The sequence below is a fragment of the Cetorhinus maximus genome, chromosome 15 (genome assembly GCF_964194155.1).
Source record: "Cetorhinus maximus chromosome 15, sCetMax3.hap1.1, whole genome shotgun sequence".
NCBI lineage: Eukaryota > Metazoa > Chordata > Chondrichthyes > Lamniformes > Cetorhinidae > Cetorhinus > Cetorhinus maximus.
Window position 1 is genome coordinate 84,819,394 of NC_135893.1, and position 21,173 is coordinate 84,840,566.

Genomic DNA, 21,173 nt, shown 5'->3' on the forward strand with positions numbered 1-21,173 from the left:
CCCTGCTATGTCCTCCCTTGCCTCACTCAACAGCCTGGGATACATTTCATCTGAGCCTGGAGATTTAACTACTTTTAAGCCTGCCAGACCACTTAGAACCTCCTGCCTTTCTATGCTAATTTCTTCAATTAGTCCTTCTGCCTGATTTCCATACCCATGTCATTGCTCTCACTTGTGAACACCGACACATGGTATTCATTTAGAACCCTACCTACGTCTTCCGGCTCCACACACAAATTATCACTGTGGCCCTTAATGGGCCCTATTCTTTCCCTAGTTATCCTGTTATTCTTAATGTACTTGTGAAATAACTTTGGATTTTCCTTTATTTTACCTGCCAATGTCCCCTTTTTGCTCTCATAATTTCCTTTTTAAGTATCCCTCCTATACATTCTATACTCCTCTAGGGTCTCTGCTGTTCTGAGCCTTCGGTATCTGCTATAGGCCTGCCTCCCTTTTTCTCTTTATCCAATCCTGTATATCCCTCGACATCCAGGGTTCCCTGGATTTGTTGGTCCCACCCTTTGTCTTTACTGGAATATGTTTCCTGATTTCCTTCTTGAATGAGTCTCACTGCTCTGACGTAGATTTACCTAAAAGTAGTTGCTTCCTGTCCACTCTGGCCAAATCATATCTGATCTTATTAAAATCGGCCTTTCCCCAATTTAGAACTCTGATTTCTGGCCCATCCTTGTCTTTTTACATAACAACCTTGAATCTAATGGAGTTATGAACACTATCTGCAAAATGCTCCCCCACTGAGACCTCTAACACTTGCCTTTCATTCCCTAAAATTGAGTCCAGGACCTTGTAGGACCTACGTACTGGCTTAAAAAGCTCTCCTGGATGCATTTTAAGAATTTCGCTCTCTCTAAACCTATCACACTATAACCCAGTTAATGTTGGGGAAGTTGAAATCCCCCACTATTACTACCCTATTATTTTTACACTTCTCTGAAATTTGCCTACATATCTGCTCTTCTATTTCTCTGTTTGTTTGGGTGCCTATAGTACACTCCCAGCAATGTGATTGCTCCTTTTTTGTTTATAAGTTCTCCCCATATGGCTTCCTTTGAGGAGCCTTCTAAGAGGTCATCCTTCCTTACTGCTGTAATTGATTCCTTGATCAATATTGCGATACCCCCTCCTCTTTTACCTCCTTCCCTGTCTCGCCTGAGCTGCCAATCCTGCTTCTCTCTCAACCACATCTCTGACAGCAATGTCATCATACTTCCATGTGTTAATTTGTGCCCTCAACTCATCTGCCTTATTTGTCAGACTTCTTGCATTAAGATAAATACCATCCAACCTTGCCAAGCTCCCTTGTGCCTTAACTGGCCTATAATTTCTATGCCTTCCAGACTCACTTGCTCTCTCTTACAATTTTGACTGTGCATCTCCCCCTGCTGAACCTCCTCTCAGGATCCCATCCCCCTGCCAAGTTAGTTTTAAGTATTCCATCACACTGCTGACTTGTGCCTTTATAGATGGTGGATATTTACCCATTCTGTAAGTTTATTAACTCCCTTCTGTAATTTGCAGTTCTCAATTTGCTAGACAACACATTTAATCAATGTCATTGAGAATATCATTGTTTGTCAATATTTCTGCAGAAAAGTTGCCCCCTTTTCAACCCCCTCACTGTGCCTCAAATTTTGTCTTTCTCCCCATGTTTGGGGCTGTGGTCTCTGTTCCATTCTTAAAAGGTTATTGCTGCTGCAAAATGTAATCAGTAGTTTAAAGTCTATACTTGCCTTCCCATTGTTTTAAATTCTGAATTATGTGAACCTTCTGATGGTAAATCGTTGAGCTGTTTGAAAGATGTTGCTGAATATTTTTAATATGCAGTCTCTGCTTTTTGCTCATTCTGTCAGAGTTGAATCTGTTCATTGATACTTTAGGAGAAAGAATGAATGAAATGGGCCAATAAGAACTAATAGGATGTTAAATTGAAGGAATGTCTAACAAAAGAAAAAAGCTACTCACATTCCTGGTCACTTAATATTTTGGAATGGCTTATGCAATTGGTTTCGTTAAACACACCTCCGATTAAAGTGAGAGATACACCAGGGGAGCAACATTTGATGCTGCTTAGTCATATTAAAAAAGCAGAGAAACAGGTCCTTCGGTCCATCATGTCCATGCCAGCCGTCAAGCACCTATCTATTCTAATCCCATTTTCCAGCACTTGACCCATATCCCTGTATGCTATGGCTCATCTAAATACTTCTTAAATGTTGATATTGACCCACTCATCCTGGGCAACTGTGAAGTTAGTTGCCTTATTTTGCTTGCCACCTCCACATACTGAAAATCGGGAGACTTGTAATCCTTATGTCACTTATTGCCAGCTCAGTTTAGTTGGTAGCACGTTTGTGGTCCTCAGGCACCACCTGCATTTATGTAGCATCTTAACATTAGTAAAATGTTAGTAAACATTAGTAAGATGCTTCACAGGAGCATCGTCGTACAAAATATGACGGAGCCCCATAAAGAGAATTGGGACAAGTTACTGAAAACCAGGGCAAAGAGGTAGGTTTTTATGGAGCAATTTAAGGGAGGTGAAAGAGATGGAGAGGCTTAGGGAGGGATTTTCAAAGCGAACACTGGAACATTATGGTATAACCAAGGGGAAATTATTAACCTGTGGCATGCTGTTCCACCAAGGGTATAAATTTTGGACTACTATAGACACTGCCCAAGAACACGTGCAGTTTTGGAATGAGCAAAAATTCAATAAATGCTGTAAGAGCAACTGGAGAAATGTTGATCCTGAACAACAATATGGCTTTTCCCAGCACTGGATATTTTTTTTTTTGTAGGTGAGCTTGCTGTGTAATGCCCACAAAACATGCATCTTATGCTGGGCCTGTAAGTTTATCCAGGCCAGAATGGCTGGATGAGTTTGTCTGACATGTCAGGTAATTGAACAATAACCGCCAATTTCTTTACGTAGGTTCTACCCTTTTCTTGGCCGGAGGAGAATTTCCTGATGGTTCTGCGAGCAAGGAGATGTGGCGCTACGACCCGTGTTTTGATATGTGGCACGAGATGGCAGCAATGAACGTGGCCCGTTCTGAACTAGGTAATTGTTTTTACGAAAAATTACTCTTTCTTTCGCTCTCGCGTTCTCAAGTTGTCTAGTCCTGATGTCCCACCCAGAACTGCTCAAAACTGGTATATGTGTGTGTTCATAGTTGAGTAGCGGTGATCATCCTCAGCTAGTGCCTCCTGCAGGACAAGCATGGCTCAACATTCATGAGATGTGAACACTTTTCCTTGAGTGAAGGCCTGAGTTGGAAAGATCTGTTTGACATGAGGGTTTTTTTAAGGTGTGGCATGTCTTAAGGCCTTGGTCAGGTGTTTAAAGCCTGTAACCATGACGGCAGTGAATGAGACCACCCACAACTGGTTAATCTGAGTGAAGGTTAAGTCACCCACCCTCCTACAGACTCTGCCAGTGGCTTTTGAAGGAGGTGGACAGGGCCCTTCAATGGAGGAAATGTCATCAAAAGGCTGATGAGCTAATTGTTGAATTAAACAGCAGCCTCTGCAACCTGCAAGTGACATGACTCCAGTATAGAACAAAGTCACGAATAAGTGACTATGATGTATGTTAACCAGCTTCCCTAGATTTTGTGTAGCTGGGACATTCTTGGAATCTAGGACCAGGGGTCCTGTTGGGTTAGTGAAGTCCGTACCAACTCTATTGTTGTTTTCAGTTAGATTTGTTTCTAACCCTCTAACAGCAGAATGCTGACTGCACAAAGCAAATTAGTCTGAGACATGGGGGTCATTGTTTTTGTTATGTATCCTTGAACTTTGGGGTCAACGTGAAGGCTGGGGAATAGTTGTGCATTTAATGTTCATATCCTGGTTGTGGTGCTGCTGCTGGATGGAGTAAAGCTCCTTGTACTGTGCCTCACAATCACTCCCTGGTGGCAACACTTTCACTCTCTTTTGTGTCCAATTCTGTGTCTGGCTAGCTCATTCTGAGTTGGTGCTTTGGGCTGCTGGCCTGTGACTACACAAGGCTGATCAGCACAGCCACTGACACGCAGGAGACTTCTATTGGGAATTTAAAAAATGGATCCTCAGAATGTGGACATTGTTAGCAAGGCTGTTATTGATTGCCCATACCTAGTTTACCTGAGAAGGTGATGGTGGGATTTCTTCTTTAACTGCTGCATGTAACATTTTGACACAACTGCGTCTCTTGCTGGGCCACTAAAGAGGACGGTTAAAGCCAACCACATTGGTGTGGAACTGGAGTCAACAGACCAGGTAAGGATGGCAGGATTCTTTCCCCAAGGAGACACCAGGGAACCAGTTGGGTTTTTGGACAATTTCACAACTTCATGGTCCCTTTTACTACTTAATTTTCAGATTATTTTCAAATTCTCAAACTGCAGTGGTGGGATCTGGTACTTGTACTTTGAGTTACAGTTCAGTTGAATTTTGATGGAAGCAACTGGCTGGCATATAATCCACTATACTGTTTGATTTCTGCCATCCCCAAAATCTGCTTTCTAGATGTATAAGCAGTTAAGTTGGTGCTAGTACAATTTGGGACCCAGAAATTGTATTGATTTTTCTTCCCACCCCTTTCTCACAGGACTTGCCATGTTGGATGGCTTTGTTTTCGCTGTGGGAGGCTGGGAAGGATCATCAAGACTGGATTCCGTGGAATGCTACAATCCCCACACAAATACCTGGCACTTCCTGGAATCCATGAAGATGGCAGTCACAAGTCCAGCTGTGGTGGCTCTTCATGGGCTCCTATATGTAGCAGGTAAATAAAGAAAGTGAAACTTGTTAAGGTGTTGGATGTAGTTCAGTAGGTCTTAAGGTATTCGTAATCTTGGGTAGTTCAATAGTAAGTATTTATTAACGACTAGAAACTAATGTATGTAGATACATACATATGTAGATACTTGAGCACTCCTGCTGGCTGAAGTAAAAATAGCATCAGTTTTCACAAGGGTGAATTGGAGTATTTGGGGCAAATGAGGAAAGGAAAGGCTTCAAGAAAAACAACCAGTGCTACAAATTTGAATTCTTGAAGGTTTGTTGAAGTTGGTGAAATGTAATGCTAATGAGGTTTGACTTTGCAGGGGGAGCTGTGTTGGAGGATGGTGATGGGATGGATCTGGTTCAGGTGTACAATCCTAAAATAGATTCCTGGTTCGAGGTGGCTCCAATGCAGATTCCACGCTCTGGTTCGGCTGCCTGTGTCCTCCAAGGAAAGATTTATGTCATTGGTAAGAAGTGAGAAAGGACAACCCTATCACATCTTCATGACCTCACATGTCCCAGAGTACAGCATGGCCAAGAACTTGCACCATCTCATTCACCCATTACCCCTGTGCTCGCTGATTTACGTTGGCTCCCAGTTTGGCAATACTTCAATTTTAAAATATTCAACCTTGCCTTCAAATCCCTCTGTCTGCTCGCTCCCTACCTCTGACTTTGTACAACCCTCCCAGATCTCTCTGCTCTTCCAATTTTCTCTCTTGTGGATCTCTGTTTTTCTTTTCTCATTGGTGGCTGTGCCTTCACCTGCCTAGATCCTAAGCCTAGGAATTCTTAACTCGACCCCTCCCTCATCTTTTAAGATGCTCCTTAAGAACAATCTCTTTCACCAAGTTTGGGCCATCAATCTAATATCTCCTTATGTGGCCCAATAATGCTCTTGTGAAGTGCCGGGATAATAACATAAGCAGGAGGAGACCATTTGGCCCCTTGAGCCTGCTCCACCATTCAGTAAGATCATGGCTGACCTGATTGTGGCCTTGACTCCACTTTCCTGCCTACTTGTCTCCCATAACCTTTGACTCCCTTGTTGATCAAAAATCTATCTAATTCAGCCAGCAATATATTTAATGATCCAGCCTACACTGCTCTCTGGAAGAGAATTCCAAAGATGATTAGCTCTCAGAAGAAATTCCTCCTCTTCTCTGTCTTAAACCGGAGACCCCTTATTTTGAAACTGCCCCCCCAGTTCTAGATTCCGCCACCGTGCCCCCCCCCCCCCCCCCCCAACATGAGGGAAAGCACTCAGCATCTATCTTCTTGAGCCCCATCAGAATCTTGTATGTTTTAATAAGATGTTTTACTATGTTAAAGGTGCTGCAGAAATGCAAGGTCAGCATTTGTTGCCTTTCCCTAATTACTCTTGAACTGAATGGCCTGCTAGGTCATTTCAGAGGGCAGTTAAGAGTCAACCACATTGGGGTGGGTCTGGAGTTGCATGTAGGCCAGACCAGATAAGGACGGCAGATTTCCCTCCCTAAAGGACATTAGTGAACCAGATGGGTTTTGACAATCGATGATTGATTGTTTTGTGGTCACCATTACTGAGACTGGCTTTCAATTCCAGATTTATTAATTGAATTTAAATTCCACCAACTACCATGGCAGGATTTGAACCCTGTACCCAGACCATTAGCCTGGGCCTCTGGATTATTAGTCCAGTGAAGTTACCACTATGCCACTGTCTTCCCTCAGATTAAGATTATTGCTATATTATAATCTTGCTACATTTGATTTAGGAAGAAATGTTATGTTGCCTGTCTGCTAAAAACATAAGGATAGAAATGTTTGGGAGGTTGAATCTGGTAATAATGGTGTGTTTTGCAAATGGATTTGGTGGACGGCAGCCTGCAAGAGGTCTATGTATCTGGTTTTTATTCATTCTTGTGAATATGGGTGTCAGTGGTAAGGCTGGTATGTATTGCTAATCCTTAATTGTCATAGAAGGTGGTGGTGAGCCACCTTGAACTGTTGCTGCTGAGTTGGGGATGGCATTGGGTCATTTGCCTGCACTCTATTGGAGAAGCACTGTAGAGGAGTAGAACTGTAGGTTCTCGGTATACCCTCGGGTTAAGGGAGCCGGGTTAAGTGTAAACTGATATGCTGATCCCTGCCATTGCCCCCTTCTGTGCGATCAGCTCGGTGTTGTAGAGTGGATCCAGCACACAGTGCCCGGCCACAAGCTAACAATAGTAGAAAGGCTGGGGAAAGGTTGACTCCCCTCTCCTGGATGGGAACAATGGGAAGTGAGGTACATGTGTTTGGGAAATGACGATAATCCTGCCATGTGTGTAAGCTGATGCATTTCTTCTCCAGGTGGTTGGCATGCCTCAACGGAGAACACTGACAAGGTGGAGCAGTATAATCCCAAGACCAACACATGGAAGATGTGTGCCCCAATGAACGAGAGACGCTACCGCCCTGGGGTGGCTGTGATTGATGGCAAGATCTATGTATTGGGAGGAGAAGAAGGGTGGGATCGGTGGGTGCAAACAATTCCATCATTGAATTAGACCATTGCTGATCTGTATCTTAACATCATTTAACAGTTACAGGATGAAGACAGATAATGTCCTTGCCCAGCAAAAATTCGTCAACCTCAACTTTGATGTTTTCGAATCAACCCCTGCCACCTAGTCCCCACAGCTTAAATGGGGGAGAGTGTTCCAAATTTCCACTATTCTTTGTAAATTTGGAAGACTTGCTTAGTTTGTGCCTGGCAATACTGAACTCGAATCATTCTAAGGTGTTATTGCAAAATGATGAAATAACCTCCAGAAACAACAGTTACTGTGTTTGAGAATTTTTTTCTTTGTATGACTGCATTCCACTCCTTCCTATATAAATTGGTGAGTGGGTTTACATGGATAATGGCCTGGATCTTCTGAGCAGCAGTAATGATCATCGGATTGTCCCTCCTTGCAATCAAATTCCTCCGACTCAACCCGCTGCACATTTCTTCTGGGACCTTCCGAGCCTGGCTTTCCCAGAAACCCTTGGGGAACTCTGAAACAGAGTAGAGTCGGGGGAAGATGGCACACGCCCCCTTTTTAAAGCACTAGCTACCATATGATAAGTTGAATGTTAGTGGGTGAGTGTTAGGTGTGGGAGACCAGAAGATTTAGCCCAATGAGTATTTGAAGTCTCTATCTAAGTAGCACCCATGAAGAGGTTGAGACTAATTGTTTTTATTCCTTAGTGCCGTATACCAATTCACATACAGAAAATTCCTGATCAATTTAGATTAGAATATGAGAAACCAAAATTTCAAAGTAATTTACTTTCCGCATTGTGCTACAGGGCTTGTTTCTGACTATCGTACTTATTCTGTTTTTATTGTTTAATGTCACATGGAGGTCCCAGTGATTCTGAAGTGGTGAGAATGGCTGCTGCTTTTCCTCCTCCTTCTAGATAAATAGACTTGGGTATAAGACAGCACAAAATTAAGCCATTCAGCCCATTGTGCATGTCCTGGGTCTTTGAAAAAGCTATCTAATTAGTCCCATTCTCCCCTTTTCCCATAGCCCTGCAGTGGTTTTTTTCCATTGGAAAACCATTTCCATAGCAACTTGAGTCATGACTCAGCCCCTTGAGTCTTAACAGCCAATCGGGGGAAACCAGTGTGATGGGTTGATTTCTAAGTGAATTATCCAGCTCCCGGATTGAGCTCGGGGACTTGCTCCCTTAAATTCCATGCTTGAAACTTGTTCTTACACTTTTTAAGGACTTGTTTTGCAATTTGCTGGCTTGTTTATATTGGCAAATGTTCTGGGTAATGAGAGAATTTTGAAAGTGGCGCTTAATGTTCCCCTTTGAAGATTGCTCTTGCTAATTAGATTTAATCCCAGTAGGTGAGAAATGAGAGCTTGGTTTCCCCCAGTAGCTGTTAGGCCTTTTTAAGTAGTCTCTAAAACAATTATACTTTTAATGTGGAGTTTACATCTATCCCAGATCTGACTCAACTCAAGTAATATTGTTGCTTATGTATTTGTTACATAAAGTGGTGGCGAGTCATGTTTGAAAATCCACTTGGACTAAATATCTAGAGAGAGGCTCCATCTCCTAAATTTCTCCTCCTCTAGGTGTGTCACGTTTTCTCTGCACCTTGATCTTCTACTGCATTAAAGATGCTCTATAAATGCAAGTTGTTTGACTAGAAGCTCTTGGAGAAACTGTTGCTGCTGACTCTAAATAGTGTGGAGATATTTAATGAAACCAAATGTAAGACACAGATAACTGCAGCATTTGAGATGGATGCCAGTTCCAAAGCTGCCAGATTCTGTTCCACCAAATGGCTGTGTTTTGTAGCTATTACCAGTTAGGGTTACACATTTTTCAGTTGTGTGAGGGGAGGGGGGCATTGGCGGGAGAAGCGAGGGAGAGAAAGGAAGAGGTGGGTCAATCAGGTGAGACAACATGGGATTAACTGCTTGTGAAATGATCCTATACAAGTCTGCTCGATGTACTTGCTCCATTGTTGAACGTCAACTTAATGTGTTGTCATGGAAACCTGGACCAGACCTTATATTGGAGGTCCAACTGAATATCAAACTTTTGGTCACCTATCCTGTTTCCTCTTTTGGTGCAGGTGTCCACATTTTTGGTCTGATTCTCCTGAAACATCCAAGGACATTTTATTACTTGCGAGTACTATATAAATTCAGCTGTTATAACTGCATTTCGGGTGGAGGTGTTTCTCGGGGGCTGTAATGTCATGCCCTTGGACAAGCTTTTTTGGGACAAAAACAAAAATTGCTGGAAAAACTCAGCAGGTCTGACAGCATCTGTGGAGAGAAAGACCAGAGTTAACGTTTCAAGTCCATATGACTCTTCTTCTGAACTAAAGAGAAGTAGAAATGTGGTGATATACTGTTTAAGGGGGATGGGACAGGCGAAGCTGTATAGAGGGCCAGTGATAGGTGGAGGCAAAGGAGAGATTGCAAAAGATGTCATAAACAAAAAGTTCAAATTATGACATTTTTTGCAATCTCTCCTTTGCCTCCATCTATCACTGACCTTCTATCCAACTTCACCTGTTCCACCCCCCCACCCCACCCCAAAACAGCATATATTTCGCCACATTTCTACTTTAGTTCTGAAGAAGTCATACGGACTTGAAACATTAGCATCTATGGAGAGGAAGACAGAGATATCAGACCTGCTGAGTTTTTCCAGCAATTTTTGCTTTTTGTTTCAGATTTCCAGCATCCACAGTATTTTACTTTTACCTAAGCTTTTTTTGGAGGTGGGATTAGCAAACACTCAGGCTGTGAGGATCACTGACTTCACCTTTCCAAGACCTGTTTTACTTCACAATCATTCTCTAGTCATTATAGCACAAAAGGAGGCCATTTGGCTCATCTAGTCCATTCAGCTCTGTAGAGCAATCCAGTCAGTCCCATTTCCCTTGCTCTATCCTTGTAGCCCTGCAAGATTATTTCCCTCAAGTCTTTGATTTAGTTTGTATTGCAACTTTTGTTGTACACATAAACTCTTTGTATTGAAAGGGAATGTTGATTGTACATGAGATGATCTATTAAAAGCTCCTGCCCCTCAATTCACTGCACAACTTGTAGCAACTGTGATCAAAGGCAACACAGAATAGTGTATTTATTGATGTTTATCTGATTAGCTGCAGAATTCCTTAAAGGTCTCATTTTTAATCCAGTTTTATTGTGTGCAAGATAAGTCCTGTAATCTTTCCCTTGTTTGCAGATACCATGACACTATTGAGCAGTACAGTGAAGAAACCGGCAAATGGGAGATATTTGGAGAGATGCTCACAAGTCGCAGTTGGTTAAGTTGTGTCTCAGTGAAGATACAAAAAGATGCATGGCCCAGCCACACAGACGATCAAGAACATTGTGCGAATTGATGTGAAAATCTCCTTTCTCGCATGCTGTGGATATGTGCCATTGTCAGCAATCTTGTGTAAAAGGCTGTTAACTGCAATTTGCAGAATAAGAATGTGAGAAATCATGTGGAAGACTTCCAGTTCCACCAGCTGCAAATTTATAGAAGTGCACTGAGACTAACTTTTAACACTGCAGCCCAGGTAATAACTTGGTGGAGCGAGAAACAACCCTTTATAAAACCTGCCTGGATGTTCTATCATCCATTTCAATGCTGAAAACTGGGTGGGTCAGTTCAACAATGGGACTGAGGTGTGATGGGGGGTGGAGTCTAAGTACTGCCTGGGTGGGAAGTTGAATATTCCCTTCTGTTTCATACAACACAAATCTCTGAAATCCTTTCAATTTGGCATACACTGAGAAGAGCTGACCACATTTTCATGACAATGATACCAGCTCTCTTGTTTGGGTGCTTTGACTCTGCAAGCAATATTTTTCTTGTAATGAAGTAAATTTATCCTTTTGCTGCAGTAGCTGTTCTTTTTTCCCCCAACTGCTGATGTTTCTGCTGAATACCTCCTGTATTGAGATTTATTTTTGTTCCAGTCCCTCTATCCTCCTCCTCCTCAAATACAAACCCCAATGGAAACCATGACTGAGGCTTCAAAATAATTAATGAATTGGCTGTGATGTGCTTTGTGGAAGGTGCTTTATACAATGCAAATTTCTGATTCTGGAGATGAATTAAGCTTTCACTTTTAAAGCATTTAGAATGAGCAGACTCATTCCCTCCTGCAGTAGCATTCAGATACACAGGTTAATTTCTGTGCATTGTATTTTTCTGCATCTTTCTGCTACTTGCAGATGCTGCACATGTTCCAGAGTCCAGTTGTTTTGATGAGGTTTAACCATTATCATCTGCTATAAATTTACAGCTTGGGTTAAAATCTCACTACTTGTCCAAGGGAACGTTTTAAACTGGTTCTCACTCTGGAAAGGCTTCACTTGCAGGTACAAATTTTAAACCTTTGGTATCCCATACTCTACTATATTGAAATCCATTTTGAGAAAAGCCAACCTGTTTGATGGGCTGTGGTTTCTAATGCCAGAAATATGTTGTTATCCATTGAAAACTGTTGGTTTGCAGTAAGTACTCATTGCAAATACTGGCTCTTATTCTCCCTGGATATCTTGATCAAGATTGTCTTATCCTTTAGGTCACTAAAACTTTTACATAAATACTGACCTGTTCTGCTTTTGAGATATGGGGAGAAAGTTGAGGTGAAGTCACTTTATGGAAGGGTGGGGAGAAAAGACAATGCCCTGATGTCTCTTTCTAGGTCACACTGGCAAGGTTTGAATCTGAATGGAACACTGGGAATGTCCCAGTTGCTAATAGTGCCTTTGGGTTTAGAAAGGGTTTCTGCTCCTGCTCTTTATATACAGTTATTCCCCCTGGAGCCTGGTGTGCCCACCTGACTGAGTTTTGACCACTCTTTGGCAGTTGACCACATGATAGCCTACTTGTTGTACATATGTTATTGGCAGCTGAGTGAGGTTAGATTGCTGCTCTCTAGAACTATACCTCCATAAGGAAGCTGGTACCTTCAAATAGTCGGGGGATGCACTTTACAAACTACTAGAATAGGAGTTGATTTTTAATGGTAGCTGTGGTTCTCTATCCCCCCCTTTTGGCGGTGCTGTTTCTTGCTGTTAATGTTTGTCAGCTAACTGAAAAATGATGCATCATTTCCAGGGTTTGAGAGTGTTGACAAATTGATCATGATTCTGACACTTGACCAAATCTAACCTTCCAAATAAATTCATGTTTTAAGAGCTTCACAGGTGTTGTTGCACTTGAGCAGTGCTGTGCTTAAAGATTATATCTCTCAAACTATGCAATAAAGATATTGTAGCTGTAACTATGTATAATCCTATGGGTTTTTAAAAAAATCTGTTAATGTGTACAAATGCATTTGTACCTTAAATGTAACTAAAGCTGTCAAATCATTTAATACAAATATTGATAATAAAAAATTTTGTATTAATATTTTAATTGCTAATTCAATCATTGATGTTTGAAATTCCAGCATACTTTTGCCACCATCCATAAGGCACAAGTCAGGAGTGTGATGGAATACTCTCCACTTGCCTGCATGAGTGTAGCTCCGACAACTCAGCTTACCACCATCCAGGACAAAGTAGCCTGCTTGGATCAGTACCCCCTCCACCAAGGCACACTGTAGCAGCAGAGTATACCTACCTTCAAGATGCACTATAGCGACTCTCCACGGCTTCTTCAACAGCACCTTCCAAACCTGTCACCATTACTACCTAAAAGAACTCAATGCGTAGGAACGTTACCTTATTCCTCCAAGTCACATATCATATTAACTTGGAAATGTATCACCGTTTCTCCACTGTCACTCAAAATCCTGGAACTCCCTCCCAAACAGCACTGTGTACCTGCAACATGCTGTGGTTCAAGAAGGTACCACCACCCTCAAGGGCAATTAGGGATGGAGAATAAATACAAGTCTTGCCAGTGACACTCGTTCCCCATGAATGAATTAAAATCCATATTTCCACATCACCTAACTCTATCCCTGTCTCCATCCATCAACTGTCGCAATTCTCACTTTTGTCAACCCAACCTCAACTATTCGGAGGTGTTCTGGGCTGGTGTTAACTTTCAGCATGCGCAAGCACTTTATTTGCTCCCTGACATACAGCTGTTGTCAATGCATAAGCACCTCATTTTAAGTCTTGCCTCTGACTTAATTCCCCTTCTTGAGGTTGTAGGGCTTCTGACTCTGGCCTCTTTTGTAGCTGTGCCTCCAACTGCCTGAATCTTAGAGTCTGTAATTTGCTCCATGATTCCCCCTGTTTTATAATTTAAAGCCCTAAGAAATTTATAGCACAGGAGGCCATTTGGCCCCTCATGTTCATACCTGCCAAAAAAAACCCAGCCTAATGTGTGTTATCAACTCTTGGCCCAGAGCCTATGGATTGTGGAACTTTCAGTGCCTATCCAAGTATTTTGTTTTAAATGCATAAACTTCTGCCTCTACCATCCTCCCAGGCAATGAGTTACAGACCCCCATCACCCTTTGGATGGAAATATTTCAACTCCCCTCTAATTTTGCTGCCAATTACTTTAAATCTATGCTCCAAGGCTGTCACTTTGATTCCGAACAGTTGGATGTATTTCTACTATAAATGAATATATGTCCTTCAACTTTACCACCTAGCTTTTCTTCTGAACCATGTTACATGTAAATATCATTCCCTTTGTCATGCCATCTTGGCAGGATGCCAAAGTGTGGGATCTTGCTACACACACTTACCTACAAAACAGCACCTTCACTTGTAAAGCAAGCTGGGAAATCTGGTGGATGTGAAGAGCAATATATAAATGCAGTTGGTTCTTTCCTTTGGCTTGCCTTGTTAAAAAGCCAAGCACCACTTCTGCTCCTAATTATGTTCTCAGACTCTTATGGCCCCTTGAGCTGCTCTGTCATTCAATATGATCATGGCTAATCCTCTATCTCAACTCCACTTTCCCACCTATGCCCCCGTATCCCTCAACTCCCCGAGATCAGAAATCTGTCTCTTGGTCTTAAATATACTCAATGATGGAACATCCACCACTCTCTGGGGTAGAGAAAAGGTTCACAACCTTCTGAGTTAAGAAATTCCTCTGCATCTCAATCATAAATGATGATTGACTCCTTATTCGGAGGCTGTACTTTCATGTTCTACATTCCCCAGCCAGCAAAAACCTCTGCTTATCCCATCAAGCCACTTCAGAATCTTGTCTGTTCCAATGAGATCACCTCTCATTCTTCTAAATACCAGAGTATAGGCCCAATTTACTCAGCCTCTCATCATAGGACAATCTTCTCATCACAGGTACCAATCTAGTGAACCTTCATTGCTGGATAAGCAAGTGGTAAGTGTTTCACAACTTTACAGACAGCTAAGCTCAAACTCTATGTGATACCTAGTTTATGACTGGTATGCAAAGTAAAGTACACTTTGGTGCCTTTGTTAGTCTCAATTGCTTGAGTTTGGTGTCATTAGCAAAGCAACCACAACTAACCTTCACATTTCCCACGCTGCTCACATTTAGTGCACAGTAGCATTGTGATCATGATGCTGGACTAATGCTCCGGACCCAAACTCAAATCCCAAGGAAGCTGGGGAATATACATTCAGTTAATTAATTTGGAATGAAAAAAGCTAGTATCAATATTGTTGGCCATGAAACTACCAGATTGCCATAAAAATCCAATAATATCCTTTAGACAGGGAAACCTCCCACCCTTATCCCATCTGGTCTACACATGACCCTTAACTGCCCTCCAAATCAACCCATCAAACCACTCAGGTTTATTCAAGATGGTTCACCAGAACCTTAAGGGAAATTAAGAATGGGCAATAAATATTAGCCTTTCCAGGAATACCCACAATCCCTGATTAAATAAATGCTGGTGGAGACTTAACCCATCAGATTGTATCTAAACCCACTACCAATCAGAGCCTCTACTTGTGCTAAATAGGTCAAAGGCAGGATAAGAAAAGCTTATATTGAGGGAAGGATGAATATTTATCTTTTTGGATTAGAGATAGCTGACCTCCAGTAGTCAGTACTGCCATCTGAAGTCGGTAAAGGTGAGTACTTTGTTATTTAGTGCCAGTCCAAAGGGCAAGTTTCAGGGTTGTAGGCAGTATTCAGGAGAAACTTTTTATTGCAGAAATTAAAGTACATTACAAATGTGCCCTGCAAACAATCTTACCACAATGTTCAAAAGCAATTTAGAAAAAAAGTGAAATGTACACGACTGATGGTTGGAAGCCATTTCCTGTTCAGCCGCTAAATATTCCACTGACTGTCACAACAATTCAAACCAATAAACGCTCAACTGCTTGTTGAACAGACTGAATCTGTGGCTTCAGCTGAGACCCTTCCTTTATGGTGACGGAGGATGCAATGACTGGCCGACACACCCCACACGCACGGCCCAGAGCCTGCTTAGACCTTACAAAAACGTAAGGCACATTTTTGTCTTCACAGAGAAGAGGTAAATGAAGAATAATCTCCAACGGTTCAGCATCTGCAGCCATCACGATGAACTCAGCAATTCCTCTGTTCAAGGTCTTGGTGGCTGCAAAGGAAAACATGCCAATTAATTATAACCTCTGCTGTTAGAGAAGCAAGGAGAAAGATAAGGGAAACACACTACCCCATCCACCGACTTGCTGGGGGAAAGAGTGCTCCCCACTTGCTGGGGAAAGAATGCTCCCCACACTGTCCCCCTCCACTCACTTGCTGGGGGAAAGAATGCTCCCCGCACTGTCCCCCTCCACCCACTTGCTGGGGGAAAGAGTGCTCCCCGCACTGTCCCCCTCCACCCACTTGCTGGGGGAAAGAGTGCTCCCCGCACTGTCCCCATCCACCCACTTGCTGAGGAAAGAGTGCTCCCCGCACTGTCCCCAACCACCCACTTGCTGGGGAAAAGAGTGCTCCCTGCACTGTCACCCCCAGCTCTGTTAACAATTTTGATTGCAATCTTTGCATTCAGTATATAAACAATGGTGTGAATTTACTTTTACCATACCTAATGCCAGATGTACAGCCAGCCCCTCACCCTTCTCTATACTGTCTCTCTGCAAAATGGAGCAGGCCTGAATCAATCCGTTAAAGAATCTTCCCCGCTATGCCTCCCATATCCTGATCAATGTACCCTCAGCCAATAAGACCAAACTGAGCTCAGTGACCATCTGCGTGATCTTGCTGTGCACAAACCAGCTGCCACTTCATAAGGAATCGTTTGGTGTACAGCATTTTGGGACAGATGTGATAACCTGTGATATAAATGCAAGCTCGTTCTTACAATAGCAAGAACTGGTGCAGTCGCTTCCAACTTAAAAATAAACCTTTACCGGCAGATTACAAGTGACCCGATTGCTCCAATTTAACATCCAAAATTACCCAGGAAGGCTAACATATAGTACCTTCATTAGCTCCCTTTCGAAGTTGCTTATAGTTCCCTGCTTGCTGCACAAGATCCAGTATTGTCTTTGTTAACTGGGCATCCGCAAGAGGATAGGCTTTTGGGTTAACGTCTTGTTCTGTCTACAATAATGGAAAAAAATATAGTTGCATTTATTAGAAAAGAGCCCTGGACAAAAGCAGATTAAGAAATTATATGTTGTATCCATCACAACAGTGGCTCCAGAGAGCACTGGGGTCTAGAATTCCCTGTCTGAAAAGGGTGGTATCACAGATTAGATACAGCACAGGAGGCCATTCTGCCCGCTGTGTCCATGCCGCCCGTTGCAACGCAGCGTTTCCCTGCAGCCCTGTAATTTCTTCAGATTATCATCCAACTCCTTTCCGAAAGGCACAGCTGGAGGGGGCGGGTGGACCGGCCGGGGGTAACCAGCCTCTCCGTCTACCCCCCCCAGGCTTCTGAACAGGGGCGGGGGGGGGGGGCGGGAGGAGCGCGCGGGGTGGGGGGCGCAGGAGGAGAGGAACCACACGGTGCATTGACTCCGCTTCTGAAGCGGCATGGCCGTCGGACCGGGACCGACTGCTGAACCGTTAACCTGGCACGATTCAGTTCCAGGAGCCGCGCTGAGAGCAGGCAGCCTCGGCTGTGTCGCAGCGGCCGCTCCGGGCCGGTGGGCCGGGGAAATGCGGGTCGGAGCCTGTGGCCTCGACACGCGAGATATCCACCGGCCTCCCTCCGCTTACCGGCGCCGGCCTCACTCACCATCTCCTTCGTGATATAATCCAAGCTGATGACTGGTTTCCTGCTGCCTTTCCCCGCTGTCCCCTCGGCTGCCGCTTCACTGAGGACCGAGAGCCGACTTCACTCGACTAACCGGCGCCGCGCTCACCTGCCTTCACTCAACCCGCGCAGCAAAGAGGCAGCAGCGCACATGAGAGCACTCACTTATCACCAGCGCCAAGGGAGGGCCTCACAGCGCCACCTCCGCTAGGATGTATTCATTACACAAGAAGGCCACTCGGCCCATCTGTAGCTTATTTCATCCAGAATGACTGGTGGGCCTGGGCGATACAATATCCAGTGCATTTTTACATGATTCATTGGAGAAAGGATCAAAAACCAGAGGACACCGGTTTAAGGTGCTTGGCAAAAGAAGCAACGGTGATGTAAGGAAAATCTTTTTTACACAGCGAGTGGTTAAAATCTGGAATGTCGCACTTGAGAGTGTGATGGAGGCAGATACAATTGTAGCTTTCAAAAGAGAATTGGATCATGAGGGAAGGGCAGGGGAGTAGCACTAGGTGAATTGCTCTTGCAGTGAACTGGCACAGACACAATGGGCCAAATGGCTTCCTTCTCTGATGTAACCATTCTATGATTCTATGTTTGCCGGGTTTATTGGCTCTCTACTATATCCAGCTTCCATAATGGTGGACTTTGCAAGGTGTCATGCTCAGGTTATATGCTCATGAACACATGAAGACGATGGACATTTTTACTTTTTAAAGGAGCACAGGATATGGACAAGTTACCTGGACAAACAAAGTCCAGAGGGTCAGCTGTCCCTCAATTCGAGGATGACATCTATTCAAGGGCACGAGTTCCTGCCATGGGTCTTCATGTGACTGAACAGGCTGATCCTCGACTCACAGATCTTTGGGCACATAGGGCAAGACATCCCACAAGCTGGTGGGATCCAGAGTGCGGGATTTACTTCCTTTTCTTTCTTTCTTTGTCACTGCTCTGCCTCATCGCTCAGGCATTTGAACTTAAAGCATGATGGAGCTTGATGGACTAGTTTCGAGCAATTGGTAGCAAGTTCCTCTCAGTCATTAATGTCAATGCTGCCACACTTCAAGGAGAGCTTCAGAGTATCTTGAGAGTGTTTTCTTACAAACAGCAATACCCAATGGTAAATTTTTGCATAAAAGTATGACCAAAAGTTATGAGAACTGGAAATAAAGTTTATCAACAGGAAGTGCATGCCCTATACAAGCTTTTCAATAATAAATTAATGTAATAGAACTGGTATTCTTCAAAGTAAGGATGCAGGATTTTACAACAAAAACAGAAAATTCCAGAAGCATGGAAATCAACATCTGTCGAGAAAACCAACAAGTTACATCAATGATAGCCAGTTGTAACCAAGAATCTATACTTAAAATATTAGCTAATCTGTTTTATCCACAAATGTTAACTGGTCTGTTGAATGTTTCCAGTAGTTTCTATTTTTGTTTTAGATTTCTAACATCTGCAATTTTAGTATGATTTATATATGCAGAGTATAATTCAGTATTATCATACAAGAATTGGAGCAGGAGTAGACCATTTGGCCCCTCGAGCCTTCTCCACTGTTCAATAAGATCATGGCTGATCTGACTGTGGCCTCAACTCCACATTTCTGTCTGCCCCCATAACTCTTGACTCCCTTGAATATATTCAATGACCCAGCCTCCACTGCCTTCTGTGGAAGAGAATTCCACAAACTAAAGACGCTCTGAGAGAAAAAAATTCTCCTTATCTCAGTCTTAAATCACATAGTGTAATCCAGTAGACACACAATACAACATATATAGCAGATGATACAGTAAAATGCAGGTCACATGCACACATTAGACTTTACATATAATCCAAGAAATTATGGTATAAATCCAGAGAGCAGTTCATAAGGACCTTTAAACATTACTTGCCGGTGATTGACTGGTGCCTCCACGTAGTGTGGGAAGGGCAACTGCTGCCAAATTATGTCAGGTGACCAACTCTCAGGGAAAAAATTAAGTGACACTTTGGCATGTGGACTGTATGAGTGAGGGGGTGGCATGGGGTGGGTGCTGGCAAACCTGTTGAGAGCGGGCCACTGGGAGTACAGCACAATGCACAAGTGCGTACTGCACATGTACGAAAATCATGGATTAAAAACATGGAACAAACCGTGTCCTAGCAGCAAACATGACATGGGAAACAGGACAAATGCCTCAAATACAAGACTGTCCCATAGAATCTGGGGCAGTTGGTCACCCTGTATTATATGTGTTTTGGCGGTGGTAGGGGCCACCATATTTTTTGTATCAAAATGCAAGTCATCCTGTATGTGTGAAGAGCTTCTCTCCTTAGAGATATTAGGGGCCCTGGCAGTGATTTTCAAATCCTCTCTGGCCACAGGTGAGGTGCCAGAGGACTGGAGGACTGCTAACTTTGTCCCATTATTAAAAAAGGGAGGAAGCGATAGACCAGGAAATTACAGGCCAGTCTAACCTTGGTGATGGGGAAGTTACTAGAAAGAATTCTGAGGGACAGAATATATCTCCACTTGGAGAGACACGGATTAATCAGGGATAGTCAGCATGGATTTGTTAAGGGAAGGTCGTATTTGACAAATTTGATCGAATTTTTTGAGGAGGTAACCAGGAGTGTTGATGAGGGTAATGCAATTGATGTGGTCTACATGGACTTTAGCAAGGCTTTTGATAAGGTCCTTCATGGCAGACTGGTCAAGAAAGTGAGAGCCCATGAGATCCAAGGCAAAGTGGCACGTTGGATCCAAAATTGGCTGAGAGGCAGGAAGCAGAGGGTGATGGTAGACGGATGTTTCTGTGACTGGAAGTTCATTTTGAGTGGGGTTCCACAGGGCTCGGTGCTGGGGCCCTTGCTGTTTGTGATGTACATAAATGATTTGGACTTAAATGTAGGGGGTATGATCAAGTAGTTCGCAGATGACATGAAAATTGCTAGGGTGGTAAATAGTGAGGAGGATAGCTGTAAACTGCAGAAGGATATCAATGGACTGGTCAGGTGGGAAGAGCAGTGGCAAATGGAATTCAAGCCGGAAAAGTGTGAGATAATGCACTTAGGGAGGGCTAACAAGGCAAGGGATTACACTATGAATGGTAGGACCCTGGAAAGTACTGAAGATCAGAGGGACCTTGGTGTGCATATCCATAGATTCCTGAAGGTAGCAAGGTGGTTAAGAAGGCATATGAGATACTTGCCTTTATTAGCCGAGGTATACAATACAAGAGCAGGGAGGTTATGCTGGAACTGTATAATATGCTGGTTAGGCCACAACTGGAGTACTGCATGCAGTTCTGGTCACCACATTATAGGAAGGATGTGATTGCACTGGAGGAGGGTGCAGAGGAGGTTTACCAGGATGCTGCCTGGGCTGGAGGGTCTGAGCTATGAGGGAAGATTTGACAGGCCGGGGTTGTTTTCCTTGGAGCATTGAAGGTTGAGTGGGGATCTGATAGAGGTGTATAAGTTTATGAGGGGCGTAGATAGGAAGGCACTTTTTCCATTAGTAGAGGTGTCAATAACCAGGGGGCATAGATTTACGGTAACAGGTAGAAGGCTAAGAGGGGGGTTGAGGAGAAATTTTTTCACCCAGATGGTGGTGGGAGTCTGGAACTCACTGCCTGAAAGGGTGGTTGAGTCAGAAACTCTCGTAACATTTAAGAAGAATTTAGATATTCACTTGCGTTGCCATAGCCTCCAG

The 21,173-nt window shown here is 43.4% G+C and overlaps 2 protein-coding genes across 2 annotated transcripts in view; one reads left to right on the forward strand and one right to left on the reverse strand.

Moving 5' to 3' along the window:
* The window catches only part of LOC144690919 (kelch-like protein 24), a 31,994-nt gene extending 19,274 nt beyond the window's left edge, over positions 1-12,720 (forward strand). Inside the window, exons 5-9 of the mRNA XM_078558823.1 lie at positions 2,957-3,085; positions 4,616-4,792; positions 5,115-5,261; positions 7,129-7,294; positions 10,528-12,720. Of these exons, the coding sequence (XP_078414949.1) occupies positions 2,957-3,085; positions 4,616-4,792; positions 5,115-5,261; positions 7,129-7,294; positions 10,528-10,687 (779 nt within the window). The 3' untranslated portion in view covers positions 10,688-12,720. The remainder of the gene's footprint in view (positions 1-2,956; positions 3,086-4,615; positions 4,793-5,114; positions 5,262-7,128; positions 7,295-10,527) is intronic.
* A 2,657-nt stretch (positions 12,721-15,377) lies between these two features.
* Positions 15,378-17,609, reverse strand: LOC144690920 (NHP2-like protein 1). Its single transcript, XM_078558824.1, has 3 exons — positions 17,444-17,609; positions 16,683-16,803; positions 15,378-15,832 (listed from the first exon to the last, which is right to left on the reverse strand). The coding sequence occupies exons 1-3, from the start codon at positions 17,444-17,446 to the stop codon at positions 15,570-15,572; spliced, it is 387 nt and encodes a 128-aa protein (XP_078414950.1). The 5' UTR covers positions 17,447-17,609; the 3' UTR covers positions 15,378-15,569.
* Between the last annotated feature and the right edge of the window lie 3,564 nt (positions 17,610-21,173).